Source organism: Muscardinus avellanarius, assembly GCF_963383645.1.
Source record: "Muscardinus avellanarius genome assembly, chromosome: 11".
Taxonomy (NCBI): Eukaryota; Metazoa; Chordata; class Mammalia; order Rodentia; family Gliridae; genus Muscardinus; species Muscardinus avellanarius.
This window is the reverse complement of record NC_137797.1, coordinates 39490741-39512471: the sequence shown is the minus strand read 5'-3', so window position 1 is coordinate 39512471 and position 21731 is coordinate 39490741. Positions and strand designations below refer to the sequence as shown.

Below are 21731 nucleotides of genomic sequence, written 5' to 3'. Positions count from 1 at the left end.
CTGGCAAAACTGCCCTGTGAGAGTGAAAGAAGGCACCAAGAGTTATTTGTATGTATTTTTCTGACACTCTTTAATCCAATATGATATAAAATTATAGTGCACCAATTTTTTTTAAAAAGTGAGAGATGACTTTTCTAGACAGACAGAAACAGAGTTACCATTAGAACTGCTTTCTAAGAAGTATTAAAGGGAGTCCTTCAAGTTGAAATGAAGAGATGCTAATCAATCATAGAAAAGTACACAGAAAGCCTGGCGTGGTGACGCACACTTGTAATCCCTGTTGGGAGGCGGAGACAGGAGGATCGCGCTGGTTCGAAGCCAACCTCCCTGGCTTAAGAGACCCTGTTTCCAAATAAAACGTATAAAATAGGTCTGGGAGTGTAGCCCTGAGGCAGAAGAGCTTCCAGAAACCCCAGTACCACCAAAAAAAAAAAAAAAAAAATACACAGAAGTAATTGTGTCATTTAACATTTGTATATAAATTAAAAGAAGTATAAAGAACTCGATAGGAATTTGTTAATGGAAACAAAACTTAGAAAAAGCAAAATTAGACATTTTAATTTTATTTTGACAAAATTTGACAATGTTGGGGAATGTAAAATATAGAGGTTCTGAATGAGATTGAAATTAAATTGTTATCCATTTAAAGTAAACTGCTATATCCATAAAATTATTATATATGCCCCATAGCAACACACAGAAAAGTACATAGATGCAAAAAATGATTTAAAATCAAAACATGCCACCACTAAAAAAGTTATCAAGCTATAGAACAAGGGGAAGAGAATCATAAGCAAGAATAATACAAAACAGAAAATGATGTAGCAAGATGGCAATAGTAATTACTTTAAATATGAGTGGACTAATCTTTCCAATCAAAAGACTGAAAGTGACTTAATTAGGTTTATTTTTAAAAACCCAGCTTAATGGTGTCTATAACAAACCCACTTTAGATTTAAGGAAACATGTTGGGGGTAATTGAATTGGTGGTAAAAATGTAAATGGTAACCAAAGGAATGTTGGCATGACTGAATATTTACAGAAGACCAAACAGATCATCAACAATTCATGAAAGATAAAGAAGAACCTTACATAATGATATGATAGTCAATTCAACAGGAAGATATAACAATTATAATTACATATGTACCCAAAATTAAAGCACTTAAATATATGAATAAACATAGATAAACATCTACAGAGAGAAATACATAGCAATACAATAATGGCAGAAGACATCAATATACTACTATCTAAAATAAATAGGTCATTCAAACAGACTCAGTAAGAAAATAATAGCAACTAAAAGTATAGACCAAATGAATCTAAAAGAACGAAACCATAACCAACATTCACTAACAATAGTAGAATATTCTTTCTTCTTACATACACATAGACATTTTCCAAAGTAGATTGCACGCTTGGTTTTAAAATAAGTCTTAACAAATAAGAAGACTGAAATTATTCCAGATATCTTTTCTAATCAGAGTGGAATGAAGCTAGAAATTAATAAGGAAAATAAAATGAGAAAATTAAAAAAAAATCTGTGGAAATAACTATTAGGTCAGTAAAGACATCTAAAAGGAAAGTAGAAAATGCCTTGAGACTATTGAAAACAGAATACTGAAACCAATGTGACACAACAAATGCTATAATAAAAGGAAAATTTGTAGCAGTAAACACATTAAAAATGATCTCAAGCCGGGCGTGGGAGGCAGAGACAGGAGGATCGCGCTAGTTCAAAGCCAGCCTCCCTGGCTTAAGAGACCCTGTTTCCAAATAAAAAAATACAAAAATGGGTCTGGGAGTGTAGCCCAAGGTAGAAGGGTTTCCAGGAACCCCAGTACCACCCCTCCAAAAAAAAGATCTCAAACAACCTAATTTTATGCCTAAAGGAACAAACGAAACCCAAAATTAGCAAAAAGAAATAATAATGACTAGAGAAAAAATAATAAAAAGTTTTAAAAACTGACACGACTAGGAGTTGATTTTTTTCAGAAATAGTAAAATAAAAGATTATAAGCCCTTAACTAGGCCTTAACTAGACTAAGGAAAAAGCCAGAAGGCTTTCTTAAATAAAATTTAAGAGGTTATTGCTGATCTCACAGGCATAATTAGATAATTATGAACAATTATACACCAATAAAATAATAGGAAAAAATAGAGTACTTTCTAGAAACATTCAACTTAATAAGACTGAATCAAGAAGAAGCAGAAAATCTAAACAGACTAATAATGAGTAAAGAGATTTAATGAGTAAGCATATCCAAACAAAGGAAAGCCCCAAACCAGATTGGCCTTATGGGTAAATTCTACTACATATTTAAAGAACTAATTACAATCTTTATTAAACTCTGATACTTATCTCCAAAAACACCAACTTATGTGCATTAAATATATACAGATTTATGTGTCTTTCTTTAATAAATACTTAAGTAAAAAAAGGAGGGAAATACACACACACACACACATACATATACACATATACATATGTGTGTATGGATGATTAAATGAAACTAAAGAGTATTTACTTTAGCTACTAGTACAGTGCCTAACATGTAGAGAATACTCAGTAAATGTATGTAAGATTTAAAAAAAAAAAAATTTTAAAGTCTGAAACAGAAAACAGTACAAAAGTATGTCCCAAGAGGTCATGTAGGATTTTGTTGACCATGTTAGAGGAAAGAATTTTAATCTTAATAAGGAGAGGAAGGATTTATTAGCCAGGAAAATTAACTGAGGTTTAAATTTTATTTATTTTTTTAAATTTTTTTTATTTTTTATTTTTATTTATTATTTTATTTATTTATTTTTTTATTTTTTGAGGTACTGGGGTTCCTGGAAGCCCTTCTACCTCCGGGCTACACTCCCAGACCTATTTTTACATTTTTATTTGTAAACAGGGTCTCCTAAGCCAGCGCTCGCGGCTGGCTTCAAACCTGCGCGATCCTCCTGTCTCTGCCTCCCAAGCGCGGGGATTACAAGCGTGCGCCACCACGCCCGGCGAGGTTTAAATTTTAGATGATTCATTGCCGAATTGAAGTTGCAATACAAGAGAGCAAGAGTACATGTTGGCAGATCATCAAGAGGGTTTTCATTTAATCGAGGCAGTTTGGGATGGTGGAAAGAGTGTGTATAGGTTTGAGAAACATTTAAGATCTAGGTGTAGTAACCATTTCATTTAGCAATATTAATGTATTTAGTTAAATTATAAAATTCAAACCACAGTTTCAAGTCAATTTGGAAATAGAAGTAGCTCATGGTCTTTCACATCTGGATAGTCTCCAAGAGCTCTGTGAATCCTATGCAATTAAAAGATAATTTTTTTAATGATTGTACACTTACACAGCTTAATACTTAAGAGCATGGGGTGTGGAGTCAGATTGCTTAAGTTCAAATTCCAAGTCTTACATGTGCCAGGTTTGTAAATTAGGAAATATTATTGTCTGTGCTAAATTTTCTTATCTGAAACATGGAAACTATGGGACTAAAACAGGCTAGTACATTTAAAGCCCAATGGTGTGTCACAATATTATGTGCCACATAAATACTAGTATCATTATTATATATTCTGGGGGGATTCAGTTTTCAGGTGATCATTAGTAGGGGCTATTAAAAACTTTAATATCTGAACAAACCTCTTTTATGGATTTGTGAACTGCTTGAAATTTAAACTTTGGAGCTGGGGATGTAGCTCAGAGGTAGAGCAATTATCTAACATGCACAAGACTTTGATTTTGTTCTCTACCACAATAAAATAAATAAATAAATCTTTCTTTTAATCAAAAGTCATTTGATCCTTCATAATGCAGAAGATGATTTAGTGGAATATACCTCAATTGCATTTTCTTTAAGAGTTTTCTTGTTCTTAGTTCTATTTTCCTTTTTAACCTAACAGTCATTTAAATTGATCTTAATTTTATCTTAATTGCCATAGTTTTTATAAAATTCAACTCTACTTTCCAAGTCTTAATTTGAAATACAAGTTAGTTTCTTTTTCTTTTACTTTAAAAAATATCCAAGGAAGGGATATATGTTTTATCTAATATACTCAAGTTAGGGAGTATTTGGGATACCAGAAAGACTCCAAATAATGGAGGAGAAACCTCAGCGAAGCCAGGAAGGAAGGGTAGAGGAGGAAGAAGACTGAGGTTTATAAATGGAAAAGCAAATATGTGTATACATGTGAAATAACTTTCTTTTTTTTTTTTTTTTTTTTGGTGGTACTGGGGTTCCTGGAAGCCCTTCTACCTCCAGGCTATACTCCCAGACCTATTTTTACATTTTTATTTGGAAACAGGGTCTCCTAAGCCAGTGCGGCTGGCTTCGAAACTGCGCGATCCTCCTGTCTCTGCCTCCCAAGCATGGGGATTACAAGCGTGCGCCACCATGCCCGGCTAAATATAACATTTTTAACCTGGACACTCAGTATTGGGAGGGAGGAAAATGGGAAATGGGGGGAGGGTGAGTCATAAAGTACTGTATGAATATATGCCATTGTCAACATGGTCCATATTATGATATGAGATTATAGTGCACTACTAAAAAAATTAAATTAAGTTAAAAAATATTCTGCATAATTAATAGTTCTAAATGAGGAATTTGAACATCAGCAAAATGATTGTGTAACTGTGATTTGGGGCAGTTTTTTTTTTTTTTTTTTTTTTTTTCTGGTGGTACTGGGGTTCCTGGAAACCCTTCTACCTCCGGGCTACACTCCCAGACCTATTTTAAACAGGGTCTCTTAAGCCAGCACAGCTGGCTTCGAACCTGCGCAATCCCTCCCAAGCACGGGGATTACAAGCTTGTGCCACCATACCCAGCGGCAGTTGGTATTTGATTAGGGAAGAATATTTGTTTTGTTTTGTTTTTTCTGTAAAGTAGTCATAGTAAAAAGAAAAATGAGGTTTTAGTAGTATTATGAATGAATCGATATTCTCCTGTAATAAATTTCCAAGTGTCATATTTAATAAGTCACTCTTTTTTAGTCTTTTTCATAAAATAAGACCATCAATAACTTTCCAGTATCTTATTAATTATCCTCTAGTTTCAATGAACATGATGAGTATTTGCATTTTAAATTACTTTTGCTAACTCTTAGAGAAATAGATTTGGCACATTGATTAGTATCAAACCTGGAGCTTAAAAACAAAGCACCTAAAGTTCAGCAAACACCATTTTCAGTTAACTGAAAGCATATTAAACATTGCCGCTTCCATGTTTAACTACTGTGTGACTTTTCTCAATGACCTATTTGCTTTTTCAACAGATTGTTCACTTAAAAAAAAACCATTTTTTTCCCCATCTGTAGAATGTAATCAAGAAAAGTGGGGATTTCCAATGTGCCAGTATTTAAAAGAAGAGAGATGGTGCTGTGGTCGTAATGCCAGAATGTCAGCATGTTTGGTATGATTTTATTTTTTCCTAAATATGAACTTTATCCAGATGTTGCAGAATATAATATTTTGGCTAATATCATATGATAAATATATGTGTTGCAAATTATGAGAAAAGTTATTTTCCTTTTAAAGATGGACTCTATGTGCAGTATCATAACATGTTTACATATATTTAATTATTTTATACAGTGTACCAACTACCAATTCTTACACATAAAATTAGCTCAGTACTTTATAAATACCATTTAATGTCTCTGTAAAAGTCATTTGGACTTATATTAAGTTACACGGAATAGGAAGTAACCATGAAGTTACATAAAATTTTATGTGCTTGACTGGACTAGTATTCTTAGACCTAGAACACTTATTAATATTAATGTATCGTGTTCTTTGTTCATGATACAATGTTGGCTTACAAAGGAATAAGTTAAATAGTATAAATTATTTTTTGTCATCAGAAATCGAAAATTTTGCAGTTTTTAGGATAAATAAATCTAGAGATCTAATTCACAGCATGGAGGACTAGAGTTAATCCAATTTTATTATATACTAGAAATTTTCTAAGAATAGATTTTATATGCTCTTACCACATATACAAGCAGGTTACTATATGAAATATATAGATATTAAATTTCTTACATATAATAATAACTACATGTATATCAAAACATATTGTATGCCTTACATTTATGCAATAACAGTTTATTAGATAATACATGTCCAGCCACAAAATAATTCTTTTAGAACCCATTATTTCTACACCAGTTATGTGTATCATTGTTTTAGATTACATATCCTAGAATTATCTTAGAAATCTATTTTATACTCTTAAAAATAGCTTCCTTTTTTTTTTTTTTTCGTACTGGGAATTGAACCTTTTACCTCTGAGCCTCACCCCCAGCCTCTTTTTTTTTTTTATTTTGAAATAATGTCTTGCTTAAGTTGCCAAGACTAAACTTGAACCTGCAATCCTCTTGTCTCAGCCTCTTAAGTACTGAGATTACAGACATGCACCACCACTCCTGGCTAATGTATTTTTTTTGTGTAACCCTACTTGAAATAACTTTCTGGAAATGTGTCTTATTCTTTCATTTTATGTGTAAATGATACTTGTTCAGACTCTTGTTAGAATAATAAGACCTCCGAGCTACACCCTCTGCCCTATTTTTTATTCTTTATTTTGAAACAGGGTCTCACTAAGTTGCAGAGTGCCTCACTACATAGCTGAGGCTGTCCGTAAACCATGATCCTCCAGTCTCAGCCTTCCGAATGCTGGGATTACAAACGTGCACCACCACACCTGGCATAGGTCATTCTTAGAATGACAGAGTATATAAAGACACTGGCATCAGGATTTCACAATGAAACAGAATAGGTATATTACTCTGCATGAGGTCCACAAATTAATAGTTCTCACACATAAAGGCAATGTTTCTAATCAGGCATATAGTACCCACACTTTAATTATCAGCAGACCATCAAAAATCTAGATATCAGATTTTTTTAACTGAAAAAGTGAAAACAAGAACAAAATCATGTCATTTGCAAAAAGATGGAAAGTCCTGGAGAGCATTATGTTAAGTGAGATCAGCCAAGCACAGAAGAAGGGACATATATTTCCTCTAATATGCCCAAACTAGGGAACATAGAGGATACCATTAGGACTCCAGATAATGGAGGGGAAATATCAGCAAAGTTTGAATGGAAAGATAGGAGAGGAGGAAGGCTGAACTTGATTAATGAGGGTCTACATCCAAATATGTGTAAAATTATGAATATGGCATGGTTACCCTGGACAATCATTGGTGGGAGGGGGGAAGGGAAAATGGAGACAGGGGGTGGGGAAGAGGGCACCAAGTACAGTTTAAATGTATACCATTGATTTTCAATAAAAAGTTTGTATAAAAAATTAAATATATATGATAAAAAAGAAAAAGTGAAAACAACTTGGAGAAAATGGTGACTATTCAAAATAAGAGAAAATAATAAAATAACTATTAATATCTCTTAGACAAAAGAATATATTGAATTCTCAAAGCAAGAATAATTGCTATAAAAATAAACGAAGAACCAGAAAAAATAATTTTTGAAAAATAAATTACATAGCTGAGGGCAGTGGCACTTTCTTGTAATCCCCGTACTTGGGAGACTGAGACAGAAAGATTGAAGGTTTGCAGCTAGCCTCAGCTACTTAGGGAAGCCCTCTGCGACTTAATGAGACTGTATTTCAAAATAAAGAATAAAAAATAGAACTGGGGGGTGTAGGTTAAATGTAGAATGTCCCTGGGTTCAATCCCCTTTACCACAAAAAAATAAAATAAAATCATATAAATGTAAAATGTAGATACCCTCCTCCTCAGAAGAATACTCCTTGACCAGTATCAGTTTCTCACAGAATAGCCCTCTCCTCAGCTGCATTCTAACCCTAGCTTACCTTGAATTCTTTTTTTTTTTTGGTGGTACTGGGGTTCCTGGAAGCCCTTCTACCTCCGGGCTACACTCCCAGACCTATTTTTACATTTTTATTTGGAAACAGGGTCTCCTAAGCCAGCGCGTGTGGCTGGCTTCGAACCTGCGCGATCCTCCTGTCTCTGCCTCCCAAGAGCGGGGATTACAAGCGTGCGCCACCACGCCCGGCTGAATTCTTTTTTTTTTATTCCAAATAACTTTGGAAAGTCTAAGGACTATTTATTTTGGTTCATCTTTATTCTATAACTGATTTTTCCCCAAGAATATTAAAAAATTAATGGGTTAAAAGTTCCTTTCTAGGGATACTTTCAGATAAATAGTTGATACTTAACCATAAACAAAATTTTAATTAGAGTAGCTTTATCAGAAAACTTAAATAAAACTACAAAAGTATTCTAAATTAGATTAGCATGAAATGAGCATTTGGTATATTTTCTTCATAATCTCTGCTTATTGCCCAAGAACAATATTAATGTTGCCTAGTAACTTCTTATCACCTGTCTGATTATCTTTTATTTATAATCGAAATGTTTCATTTGTTTTTGTGAAATAAACTTATCAATACTATATACCAAAAGTAGTCCTCCATTATATCATATTTTTATTGACACAAAATATTTTATAAAAAATTTTTGTGACTTTATTCAGTTTAGCTCTTAGAAAATTTTATAACACTAACATGAAATTAGCACAACCAGTACCATAAAGGAAAACACATATTTTCAGTAATAAATCTATTAGGCCAGGTGTGGTGGCACATACTTGTAATGCCTGTATTTGTGAAGCTAAAACAGAATCCCAGGTTCAAAGGCATCATTAGTAAATTAACAAAATTCTCAACAATGTAGGGAAACACTGTTTAACAAAAAATAAAAAGGGCTGGGGATGTAGTTCAGAAGTACAAGGCTCCTAGTTCAATCTCCAGTCTCTCTCTCCCCCCCCTCTCTCTCTCTTTCTCTCTCTCTCTCTCTTTCTTTCACATGTGCGTGCACACACACACAACTCAAGAAAAAAAAACCTATTGTGGGATAGCTGCTATTTAATTCCATATGAAACTTATGTTCAATGTAGTTAACCATCAAGTAAATTAAGTAATTTTCAAGTAAATAAAATGTATCCTCAAGTACATTTATTCTGTAATTTTCAAAACAGTTTTTGTGAAGCACATTTTCATGCAATGAATTGTTTCCCACTAAATCTACATGATATGAGAGTGTGAGAAGTAAACCAAGGATCCAAGATTAAGTTTTTAGTTCCTGCTCAGTTGTTAACTAACTATACAATTGAGGCAAGTTATTGACCTTGTCAGCAACTTTGTATATATGCAATAATTATATTTAACAAAGATCACTTACAGTTATCTTTTAATTTTAAAACTATATGATTCAACTATAACTAAAAAACCTTATTTATAAAAACCTAGAAACCTGAAGCATAGGTATTTAAAATTTGATTAACCTAGCTGCTCCACACCTGTAATCTTGGAACTTGGGAGTTTAAGACAGGAGAATTGAAGCCAGTGAAGACCTGCAACAACTTAACAGTACACTTTCATTTTATATATACATATATATGTATACATGTATATAAGCATATATATGCATATATACATATATAAGCATATATACATATATGAATAAAATTTGATTAACCTAGAGCATGGATATTTTAAAGTATATGCAGATTTGTTACACTTTCATTACTTTGCTTTATTTCCTAATTAAAATTTTAAAAATAAAATTTTAATTTTTTGAAATCTAATATAGTTATAAGACTATATAATATAGAAAGTATATGCCTTTTAAAAATGAAAAATTTAGTAGACCCTATTTCATACTTAAATAATCACAGATCTTTCACATATTGGATTATATTTATTAGAAATGCTAGGGAATATTTAAAATGTTTGAGATCTTAATCATAAATATAAAAATAAGTACATATGTGTGTTCTAGTACATGTGTGTTCTAGTACTTTCTCTTCCAACACCTGATCATGTGAATTTGATTTAAATTTGCAGAATATTCTAACTAAAAAATATGCACACATTTTAAAAATTAGCTTTAAACTATAATTCATTCATTTTGTTTGCTAAAAGATGAAATTATATGGTCATTAAAAATTATAAGGAACATTAAAATGTAATACAAATATAGATACATGCCTCTATATGCCTAATAACAGCTTTGGATTTACTTTATGAATCAAGACTATGTCATTTCATTTCTTTCCTGTTTTCTAATTCTTTCTGAAATTCAAGCAGTACGTATAGTTGGAGTGTGTATGTGCTTTGATATGTGACACATCCGTTAAAAATTAGTCCTTAATCATACAAGCATACTCATTAACATTCTTTAATGATATTAACACTTTTAAGGATATAAACTTACATGTTATCACTTAATTAATCTTTTTAAATGTCACTTTTACAAGACTTTATAAAGTGTGTTTATAAATCTTTTAAGATAAGATGAAATATATCAGATGTCTTTGTCTTGTTTTTTTCTCCCTAAAGGCATTGGAGCGGGTTGCAGTTGGCCAAGGGGTAAGTGAGAATATTTACTTTAGATCAGCTAGTAAATACAATCGCGTGCTCTTCATACTTGACCTGCTGATGAACTTAAACCCTGATGGATTTTAATAAATATCACCTCATCATCTCTACTTGTCACCACTGCATCAAATCTAAACATGTTATACACATGTACTTTAAAAGCGAAGTGAACTTTAAGAAAAGTTAATTGAACTTTTTGGAAAGTTTACACATAATACTCTTTACTAACCTCTCATTTCTTTATATTATACAGACTATATTTCTAAAACTTGATGTTGCTGCCTGTTAGTCACTTAAAGGCTTAGTTCAAACAAAGATAAACAAGATATGACATTCAGTGCACTATTTAATTGTAACCCAAACACTTTTCAGTTGGTTAATAACGTTTTTACTTGATTAATCTTTAGTTGCAACAGCCAAGCAGTTTTGCAAGTATAAACAAAAGTTTCATATATCCCTCAAATACCTATATAATTGTATAATCCTTTACCTTATATTTATGAAACACATTAGGAATTTTTTAAGAGTCTCCTTAAGCTTTCTTAATATTATTTTTGTTGGGCTTAAATTTTAGAAATCTCATATACTTCTTTTCAATGAATATTAACAATAACTTGATTTTAAGAAATTAATAATTATTTTTAAATAATAGATATTATATTGTTGTTTACTGATTACTTGCTATAGGCCAAGATTATTGCTAAGTAATTTAAGTATTGTTTTTTATTTAATATATTAATTGTGACCATCTAAAAATTGGTAAAAACGAATAGTTTTTAAAGCATTACAAATTTAAGTGTACTTGCAGGCTTTAGTTTCAGGCTGCTGTTTTGTGTCCTGTCTTCATTACTTACTGGCTTAATGACCTTAGACACATCTCATACTTTCTCTGTTGTTTATATTCTTTATTGGCAAGATAGGAAAAATGGCAATAATAGGAATAATACTTCTCATAGTATTGTTCTTATGTAAAATGGTAAAACATTTTCTAGCACATAGTAAGTGCAAAATAAATGTTGCCTGTTGTTGCTGTTACAATAGTTAATTATGATTATGAAAATAGCAGTTAAAACTAATAGAGTTTATCAAAGTAATATTCAGTGTTCTTCTCATCAATTAAGATAATAAGTATGTATATGAAGAGTATGTACTTTTGATATATCCCATAATACACCTGAGTAAATTGTAAGTAGTAAATACTAAGAGTTGACTCTCTCACTCTGGATTTTAAGCTCTTAAATACTATATTACATATCTCCTTAGTGGTTCCTTTGGGGTCTGGGAAAGAAAGAGGTTTTATCATAATAATTCTCCAATGGTGTGATGTTTTTAATTTTCCAAGTGTTTTTGCATGCTTCCAGTCAATCTAATGAGTTGGATGTTGTTCAAAACTTACATGAGAATATGATACATAGAAGTTTAAGTGTGTTCTAGATTCCTTAATTAATTGCTGAGCCCTGAGTTCCAGCTTAGCGTCCTTTCCACTAGACCTACAGAGTGCATGTTGAGTACATATGCTTTAAGAGTGTATACATTTTGTTTCTTTCCATTAAAAATGTTAAGTAGATTTATCAGTGGGGAGGAAAAGTAAACACTGAGCCACATCCCATTTATTCCTAGAATTCTTAGGCTGTTTAGAAGATATTGACTCCCTTCCCATTCACCCTCATCTGTATTTATCAGGACGGATATCCTAGTTATTCCAGGAATGTGCATTTGAATGTACTTCAGAAACTCTCTTCCTTTTCTCTTAGAAACAGCTGTAAAGGACTTATTTACTCAGAGTAACTTGGGAATGATAATTTATTCTATCTTGTTTGTATTTCTCTATGCATTCCACTTGTATATGTTCTCTTGCTTAAAATGCATTTCTTAGTCTTTGTTGTTGTCATTTTACACTCAGTTTTTCACAGCAATATATGTATTTATGCATGAATTATCTTGATCCCGTTTTATTGATTTTTTCAAAAATATAAGAAAAAATATAACTATTTTTGGAGTTTTATATAAAATTAACATTCCCATTATACCTAATGAAACAAAAAGTCAAGAATTTTATAAGCAGTTTATAATACTAGCAATATTTTATATTATACAAACGACCAAAATACCTTGAATTGTAATAGAATATTATAAGATTAGGTTAAAAAATGTGCAAGGAAACGGATGGATGATAAGAGATTTTGGTGCTGTAGAGAATTTTTACTCAATATGAGAAAATGTCAAATGAAAATATATCTAGAAATAAAGAAAAATCTTAGATGAAATGTTTAGCATAGTTTTTATGGAAAGTTTTTAAATGAGTGATATTTGTCTCAAGTGAAGGAATTGTATTTGGAAAGAGATTTTGTATAGGAATCATGCCTGTCAAAAGTTATAAATTAGCCTGTCATGGTGGTGCATGCTTGTAATCCCAGCATTCAGGAGGCTGAGACCAGAGGATCGTGCTTTGTGGACAGCCTCAGCTACCTAGTGAGGCCCTCTGCAACTCAGTGAGACCCGGTTTCAAAATAAAGAATAAAAATAGGGCAGGAGGCGTAGCTTGGAGGTTGAATGTCCCTGGGTTCCATCCCCAGACCCACACACACACACAAAAATAAGTTATAAATTTTAGTGTGAAGATTTTGTATGTATATGCATTTATTTTCATTGAGTTATTTTAGGTGTTGATTCAGAAACTATGATATTCCTAATATCATTTCCTACTAGAATCACCCATCCCAATATTTTTACCTTCCAGAGGGAACATTTTTTGGTTCTTTCAAAATTCAAGAAATCAGGCTGGAGATTTCACTCAATGAGGCCCCAACTTCTATCCCCAGCACCACACACAAAAATAAATAAATAAAGGTTACAAGTCATATGTTCTCCAGTTACTCAGTAGGTCAGACCCAAGAAGCAATGATTAGCCCTCAACACCCAATTTCTGGTTCTTTGTCATCTTGGCACCACAGTGTGGGAACTTTATGTTGAATGAGGCAAGAGAATAGGGTAGACTTTTTTGCCTGAGCGTACATACAAAATTTTTGTGCTAACTCCATGTGAATTTAAACATTTATTCTAGTTGAAAACAGATAAAATGATAAGGAAAATGGATGTTAGAAAAGGATAACTCACTGAACTCTGCCTTTAAAACCCTACCAGTCATTGGACAGTTAGTTTTATGTTACTTAACTTCTCAAATGTATTTGGTATTATTGATCTCTCTTCACATTTTAATAATAACTGTATGAAAGTTAGGTTATTGTTGATAACATAATTTTTGTTGGCTGTTCCTGTACTATCAATATGAAGATATGTGGTATTGTGGATGAGGTTTTCTTGGCCTTTCTTAGGTCAAAAGTACCACTTCTGTTGGCACTGAAGTGATGTGTTATTGATAAATACTATGGTACTTTTTTTTTTTTTACTCTTTGTTTCTTTGAAAACATCATGTTTCATGGGCGCCCTTCTCTTCAGCCATTCTTTCTTCCCTTTTGATAACCTTTGAACCTTCATAGGACAACTCCCATCTCATCCTCCCAGAATTGCTGTCTTGCCAAGAATTAAATCTCTCATGTTATTTCTAAGGCTCTACTTTTCAATTTTATAATAACCAGTACTATAATATTTCAGGCCTGAGATATATTTTTTAGTATTTTTTTACTTAGGTTGTATCTCTTCTTTCTGTATATGCATCCTAGTTTACACACATTCTTTCTAACTCTTACAAGCTTCAAAACTAAGTTGGCTTATGATAAAAGATTGTACATTTTAATCTGATTAGCACTCTGGAACATTAGCTCATTTTTTTATTGGTTATGACTTTCTCTTCTTATTTACTACTATTCCTTTACAGTTTTTTCTATTTTCTTGTAGAATTCTTTGTACTCTGAGGAATAGTTTCAGAGTAATACTTTAATTTAGGAATGAAAAATTATAAAGTCTTCCTCTATGTTTAACAACATATTTAAATTTCTAACATTCACTATGGTCCTAACTCTCTGGTATTATTTCAATTTCTGTCCTTTATTTGTTTCTTATGCTTATGTCTGCCTTTTTTTTTTTTCAGCTACCTACTGAATCACTCTTCTATCGTGCCATTCTTCAAGATATCATTAAAGATTGTTATGGCATCACAAAATGGTATGAGGATTTTATTTTTAATAACTATGTTATAAGTGAAATGATTTTTATACTTCAGATAAAATTTTTAAGTCACTATATTAGTAAAAGAATCTTTGAATTTGAGTTAAGTTAAGTAACAAAGTATGCAGCAATTCTATCTTAAGTGTGTTAGCATTAATCTAAAGGTTCTAATGATTCCTATTTTTTAGAAAGGTTTTCTTTATAATGCTAAAATTATATATGTAAAATTTACTCATAACTTTTGAAGCATGAAAATGTTATTTATGGACTTCCGGGAAGATGGCAACCGAGAAAAGCAGCGTTTACGAATCCGGCTAACACTATCTCTGTTGCCACAAAATCAGCGCTTTTCATAGCCAGAAAACACCATCAGCAGAGAAATGAAAAATGTAAATACAAGGGACAGAGAAAAAGAAGGCTAGAAAAACTCCCAGAGACCAGAAAAGAAACTAGCCCACACTGCAGCAGAAGAGCCACATCGGTGCCATCTTCCCTCGCAGCACCAGGCTCCAGGAAGAAAGGGACTCAGAACGGAGCTCAAAACCAGAAAAGAAATATGCCAGCCTCACGGCCGAGGGCACAACAGCAGCGTCATATAACCAGCAGCAGCAGCAAATTCACCGTGCCCACAACAGCTCCAGATCGACTCACTGAACAACCCACCAGGCTCCAGAGAGGAAAGGTAAACAAGGAGCTGAAGTGAGCAGCTGCAGATTATCCGGGTGTAATTCAGCAGTTTTTTCAGCACAAAGAACATCTAAAACTCCCAGTGGCCAAGCTCAACACGCCCTCCAGGGACTCAGAACGGAGCTCAAAACCAGAAAAGAAATATACCAGCCTCACGGCCGAGGGCATGGCAGCAGCGCTATATTGCCAGCAGTGGTGGCGAGTCCACCGTGTCCGTGATAGCTCCAAATCAGCGCACTCAACAACCGTGTGTGAAATCGCAGGCCCTAAGGGAGAAATCCCAGTACTGCACGCACAGGGACTTGCACAGCTTTGATAATCTCCCTAGGTCTGAGATTTTGCAATCCAACCCAGTGAATGAGTAGTGGTGGCAGAGATACCACACCCTAGTCGCAGCTCCCTATGGGAAAACACCCAGCCTGGCACCCCCATGGTCTCGCGCAGTCTCGGTTAACTCCCTGGGTCTGAGACTTTGTGATACAACCCAGCAAAGGAGTGGTGGTGACTGAGATTACCACAGACTGAGATCCAGAGCACCCTAAGTGAAGTCATAGTGACCCAGGGAAGAACCCAGAGAAGGCACAAACTTCTGAAATCATGGGAAAGAGGAATAACAATGGAGCAATGAGTGCCCACAACCCCACAACATCAGAACCTGATAACACAGAAATTCAGAGATCTCCAGAAGATCAAATCAGGAATATAACTGTAGAAATAATACAGGACCTTCGAAAAGAATTTAGAGAGAGTCTAAAAGAAATAAAGGATGCAATCATTGATGTAAAGGCATCAATTCAAAGTATAAACAATTGATTAGACCACATGGAGATTAGAATCTTGCTCCTAGAAGATGATCACTCAAAAAACGAACACATAGTTTATAATTTAGGAAAAAAAATCCAACTGCAGGAATTTGACATTGAAGAAATATGGGCCCATCCTTAGAGAGCTAACCTAAGAATAATTGGAATAGAGGAGGGAAAAGAAGGTGAAACTAAAGGGATCAATAATCTCTTTAAGGAAGTAATAGCAGAAAACTTTCCAAACATAGAGCAGGAGGTCAATACACAGGTCCAGGAAACTTATAGAACTCCCTTTAGATAGGATCAGAGAAGAGGTTCCCCACGCCACATAATTGTCAAAATGAGCAATGTGGAAGTCAAGGAGAGAATCTTAAAGGCATCAAAAGCAAAAGGCCAAGTGACATTCAAAGGCAAAACAATTAGAATCACTCCAGACATCCCAAACCAAGTCATGAAAGCCAGAAGGGCTTGGAGTAACATATTCCAAACTCTGAAAGAAAACAATTTCCAGCCAAAAATTTTCTACCCAGCAAAACTATCAAATTAGATGGGGAAATAAGAAGCTTCCATGACAAACAGAAAGCATAAATATAATTTTATTCTTAAATTTAAAAAAGAGCTTGGTAAATTGAAAACATTTGGAAAGGGCACATAATTATTTTGAAAATGAATTTGTGCTCTAAAATGACATGACAAATACTATGCCAAATGGAGTGTCATTAAAAGTCAGCACCCTTAGACATGGGTGCATAAGCCTAAGACTTAGAATTGATATTAGATTAGACTTTATAACCTACATGGTAAGAAGAGTGAATGAATAGTATAGGAATTGGAAAAGAAGCAAAACTATGATTATTTGATACTAATATAATAGACTACATATAGTATCTTAAATAGTCAACAAGTTATTCTACCCCTAGTACCACAAAAAATAATAATAATAGACCAGAGGATCGCAGTTCATAGCCTCAGCTAGTAACTTAGTGAGGCCCTCTGTAACTTAATGAGACCCTGTTTTAAGATAAAGAATAAAAAATAGGGCAGGGGGTGTAGCTCGGAGGTCAAATGCCCCTGGATTCCATCCCTAGACCTGCAAAAAAATGAAATAAAATAAATAAAAAGACTAAAAAATAGGGCTGGGAGTGTAGCTCGGAGGTAGAATGCCCCTGGGTTCCATCCTCACTACAGCAAAAAACAAACAAACAAACAAATATATATATATATATATATTTATATATGAAAAATATATATATGTAAATTTATACTATACAGTAAAATACTGTGACATGATAAAATATATTCATTGCAACTACATTTAACAATTGTGTTTAGTTTTCATAATTTTGTAATGCATTCATCTGTTAATGGAGACCTAGGTTGGTTTCATATTTTGGCTATTGTGAATTGTGCTGCTATGAACATGGGTATGTATATGTTACTGTAGTTCTCTGATTTCAACCCCTTTGGAAAGATATCTAGTAGTGGTATAGCTGGACCGTATGGTGTGTCCATTCCCAGTTTCAAAGGAATCTCTACAATGATCTCCATAGCAGCTGAACCAGTTGCACTCCCACCAACAGTGTAGAAAAGCTCTTATTTCCCCACATCCTCGCCAACATTTGTTGTTATTTGACTTCTTTATGCTTGTCACTCTGGTTGGGGTTAGATGGCATCTCAGTGTAGTTTTGACTTGTATCTCCCTGATTGCTAATGATGTTGAACAGTTTTTCATGTATCTATTAGCCATTTATATATCTTCTTTTATCAAGTATCTATTCACTTCATTTGCCAATATCTTGATTGGATTGTTGTGCTAGTGTAGTCTTACAGCTGGTAAAGATCTTCTCCCATTCTTTAGGCTTTCTCTTTAGATTCTTGATGATTTCCCTTGATGAGCAGAAACTTTTTCTTATGGGAAGAAGAGCAATCAAGTAGGTAAAATAGTAAGATAGGGAAGAAAATACATAAGAAAAGCAATATACCAACAGTGTTGTTTTTCTCAAGTTTGGTATTGTGTACAAGCGTTCATTTTATTGGCTATTTTGGTGGTACAAGGGATTGAACCCAAGAGTGGTCCACCTCTGGGCATTGTCCCCAGCCCTTTTAATGTATTATTTTTTAAATTCGGCCTTTCTACATTACCTTGTACTGGCCCTGAACCTGCACTGCTCCTATATCAGCACCCCAAGTACTGGGATTACAGGTGTATGCCACCTCACCCAGCTGACATTATTATATTTTATAAATGCTTATAATACTTTGTATTCAATATCAATAGAATTTAAATCTCTTAACAGACTATACTCCCACATCAGTTCATTCTTCTTTTATCTAATACAATAATTTCATTACAATATTAAGAATTGATATAACAATCGTTGAAAGCTTGTCTAAAGTCATACAACCTCAGTGAAGGAGAACTAGGACTAAATTCATTGTCCAGAATTATTTACACTATTTACTACTCATTTTCTATGTTTGCTTTGTTTTGTGGAACTTGAGATTGAACCTAAGGGCTCTACCACTGAGCTATATCCCCTACCACGCCCTGTGGATTTTTTTTTTTTTAACAGTACTGGGGAAGGAACCCAGGAGCATTCTACCTCCAAGGAACACCTCCAGCTCTATTTTTTATTCTGTATTTTGAAACAGGGTTTCATTGAGTTGCAAAGGGCCTCACTAAGTAGCTGAGACTGTCCGTGAACTGCAATCCTCCCCTTTAAGCCCCCCAAATTCTGGGATTACTAGTATGTGCCACCGGGCCTGGTGGGTTATTTAATTTTGGGGGGAGTGAGTTTCTCAAGTTTTTTGTATACTCTATATATTAGTCTTCTATCAGAAGAGTATCTGGCAAAGATCTTTTCCCATTCTGTAGACTGTCTCTTGAGGTTCTTTATAATAGTTTCCTTTGCAGTACAGAAGCTCATCAATTCATTTAAATCCCACATATTAATCCTTGCTTTAGTTTCTTCTGCCTTTAAGCTTTTATTTAGAATGTTTTTGCATGCCCTCTTCAAGTAACTGCAGTCTCAGGTAGCAACTCTTAAATCAGACAAAATAGATTTCAAGCATAAACTTATCAAAAGAGACAATGCAGATTTTTTTTTACTAGTAAAGGAACAATCCAACATGAGGATATAACCATAGTCAACATTTATACTCCTACCACTTTTATAAAACAAATTCTTTGTGACATTTAAGTATCGCATACATCCCAATACAGTAATGCTAGGATTCGACATTCCTCTCACACTTTCTATCTTCCAGAAAAAAGATAAGCAAAAGTGCCTTAAATCTAAAGAACACCATAAACTAAATGGACCTACCAGACAGACATAGAATTTGCCATCCAACTACAGCTGAATACACATTATTTTCAGCTGCTCATGTAACTTTATCCAAAATTAACCATATCCTGGGTCACAAAGCAATCACTAACAAATTCAAAAAATGTGACACAATGCCCTGCATCTTTTCAGACTGTAATGGAATATTAAAAATCAATAAGATGACCCTGAGAGATTACATAAATACATGGAGACTGAATACCACACTGATCAATGAGGACTGGATCATAGAAGAAATAAGAAGAGAAATGAATTCCTAGAAACAAATGAAAATAAAGATCCAACATATCAAAATCTCTGAGACACTCTGAAGGCAATATTAAGAGGAAAATTTACAGCACTGAGTGCCCACATAAGAATAATAGAAAATCACCAAATAAATAACCTAACGACACACCTCAAAGTCCTTAAAAAACAGGAACAGTCTAGTCTCAAAACCAATAGAAGACAAGAAATCATTAAAATATATTAGATATTTTTAATTAATTGAATTACATTGCTCTTTAATTAGCATTATAAGTCAAAATATATTAGTTTTTATTATTGTAGCAAAATTCATGAAGGTAGGTACTTATGAATTAAAGAGGTTTTATAAAGTAGCTCAGGATTCTAGTGGCTCTAATATATATAGTGACATTTGCTCACCTCTGGTGAAGCCCTCATGGTAGTTGGCTTCTTGGTGGTGGGAGCATTTGTAAGAGGGAGTCATCATAGTATCACAAAGAACAAGAGAATACAGGCAGGAGTTCATTTATGACAACTCTTTTTTTTTTTTTTTTTAGTGGTACTGGGGTTCCTGGAAACCCTTTTACCTCCGGGCTACATTCCCAGACCTAATTTTACACTTTTTTTAAAATTTAGAAACAGGGTCTCTTAAGACAGCTCAGCTGGCTTTGAACCTATGCGATCCTCCTGTCTCCGCCTCCCAAGTGTGGGGATTACAAGTGTGCGCCACCATGCCCAGCTATGACAACTCTTTCTTGTCAAAACTAACTCAGGTCCCAGGATAACAACCTTAATTTTTCTGAAAACAACATATCCATTTACCCAAACAACTACCACTAGGTCCCACCCCTTTTTAATTTATTGATGTACTTTTACTAGTGCATTGTAATTATACATCACAGTAAGATTTAATGTGATACAAACATTCATGAACATAGCACTTGCTATTATTTCCTCCAAATTCACCCCCTGCCACCCTTGTACGTGTAAGAATGATAGTAATACCTTAATATATGGACATAGCATTATTTGAACTGCTTTCTTAATCCAGCCTCCTTTTTCACCTCCCCACCTTACTCCTCTAGTCCTCTTCCTGGTCTCTTCTCATATATCTAAAGTCACTTTTGTTTCCTGTTTTCTCTCTAGCTTCCACATATTAAAAAAAAAAAAAACATATGACCCTTGACTGAGACTAGTGATCTTACTTAGCATAATATTTTATAATTTCATCCATATTTCTACAAATGACATAATTTTTATCTTCTTTATGGCTTAGTAAAATTTCATTTTGTGCATATACCACATTTTCTTTATCTATTCATCTGTTGATTTATCAATATAGTATTCTGACATTGATTCCTTTGGAAAGATATCTAGGAGTAGTATAGCTGGGTCATATGGTAGTTTGATTCCTAGTTTTTTGAGGAACTTTTATACTGTACTCCATAGTGTTTGTACTAATTCATATTCTTACCAAAAGTATAGGTCAAAGTTTCTACTTTCCCCATCCTTACCAGTATTTATTATTGTTTGTATTTTTGTGGGGGGGGGGTTCTGGGTATGAAACCCAGGGGCATTCAACCTCCAAGATACACCCCCTGCCCTATTTTTTTATTCTTTATTTTGAAACAGAGTCTCAGTTGCAGAGGGCCTCACTAAGGAGCTGAGGCTGTACACAAACCACGATTCTCAGGTCTCAGCTTTCTGAATGCTGGGATTACAAGCATGCACCATCACACCCGGCTCATTTATTATTGTTTGTATTCTTAATCATTGCCATTCGAACTGAAGTTAGATGAGATCTGAATATAGTTTTGATTTGCATTTCCCTGATTACTGATGATTTTTAACATTTTTATTTCTTCTTTTGATAAGTTTCTATTCAGTTGCCACTTTCTTATTAAGTTATTTTTCCAGTGTGAAGTTTTTTAAGTTTGTGGTATATTTTAAGTATTAGTTTTTCTATCAGAGGAATATCTGGCAAAATGATTGTTTCCTTTACTATGCAGAGCTTTTTTTAATTTAATGTTATTTCATTTATTGATTTTCAGTTTTATTTCTTGATATTTCTTCTGAAAACTGGATATTCATTTGTAGAAGAATGAAATTAAACTCCATT

General features: G+C 33.6%; 1 protein-coding gene across 1 annotated transcript in view; it reads left to right on the top strand.

Annotated features, from left to right (window-relative positions):
* The window catches only part of METTL25 (methyltransferase like 25), a gene marked incomplete at its 3' end in the record, with an annotated part of 75930 nt that overhangs the window by 37996 nt on the left and 16203 nt on the right, over positions 1–21731 (top strand). Inside the window, exons 6-8 of the mRNA XM_080705495.1 lie at positions 5312–5406; positions 10384–10413; positions 14474–14547. Of these exons, the coding sequence (XP_080561621.1) occupies positions 5312–5406; positions 10384–10413; positions 14474–14547 (199 nt within the window). The remainder of the gene's footprint in view (positions 1–5311; positions 5407–10383; positions 10414–14473; positions 14548–21731) is intronic.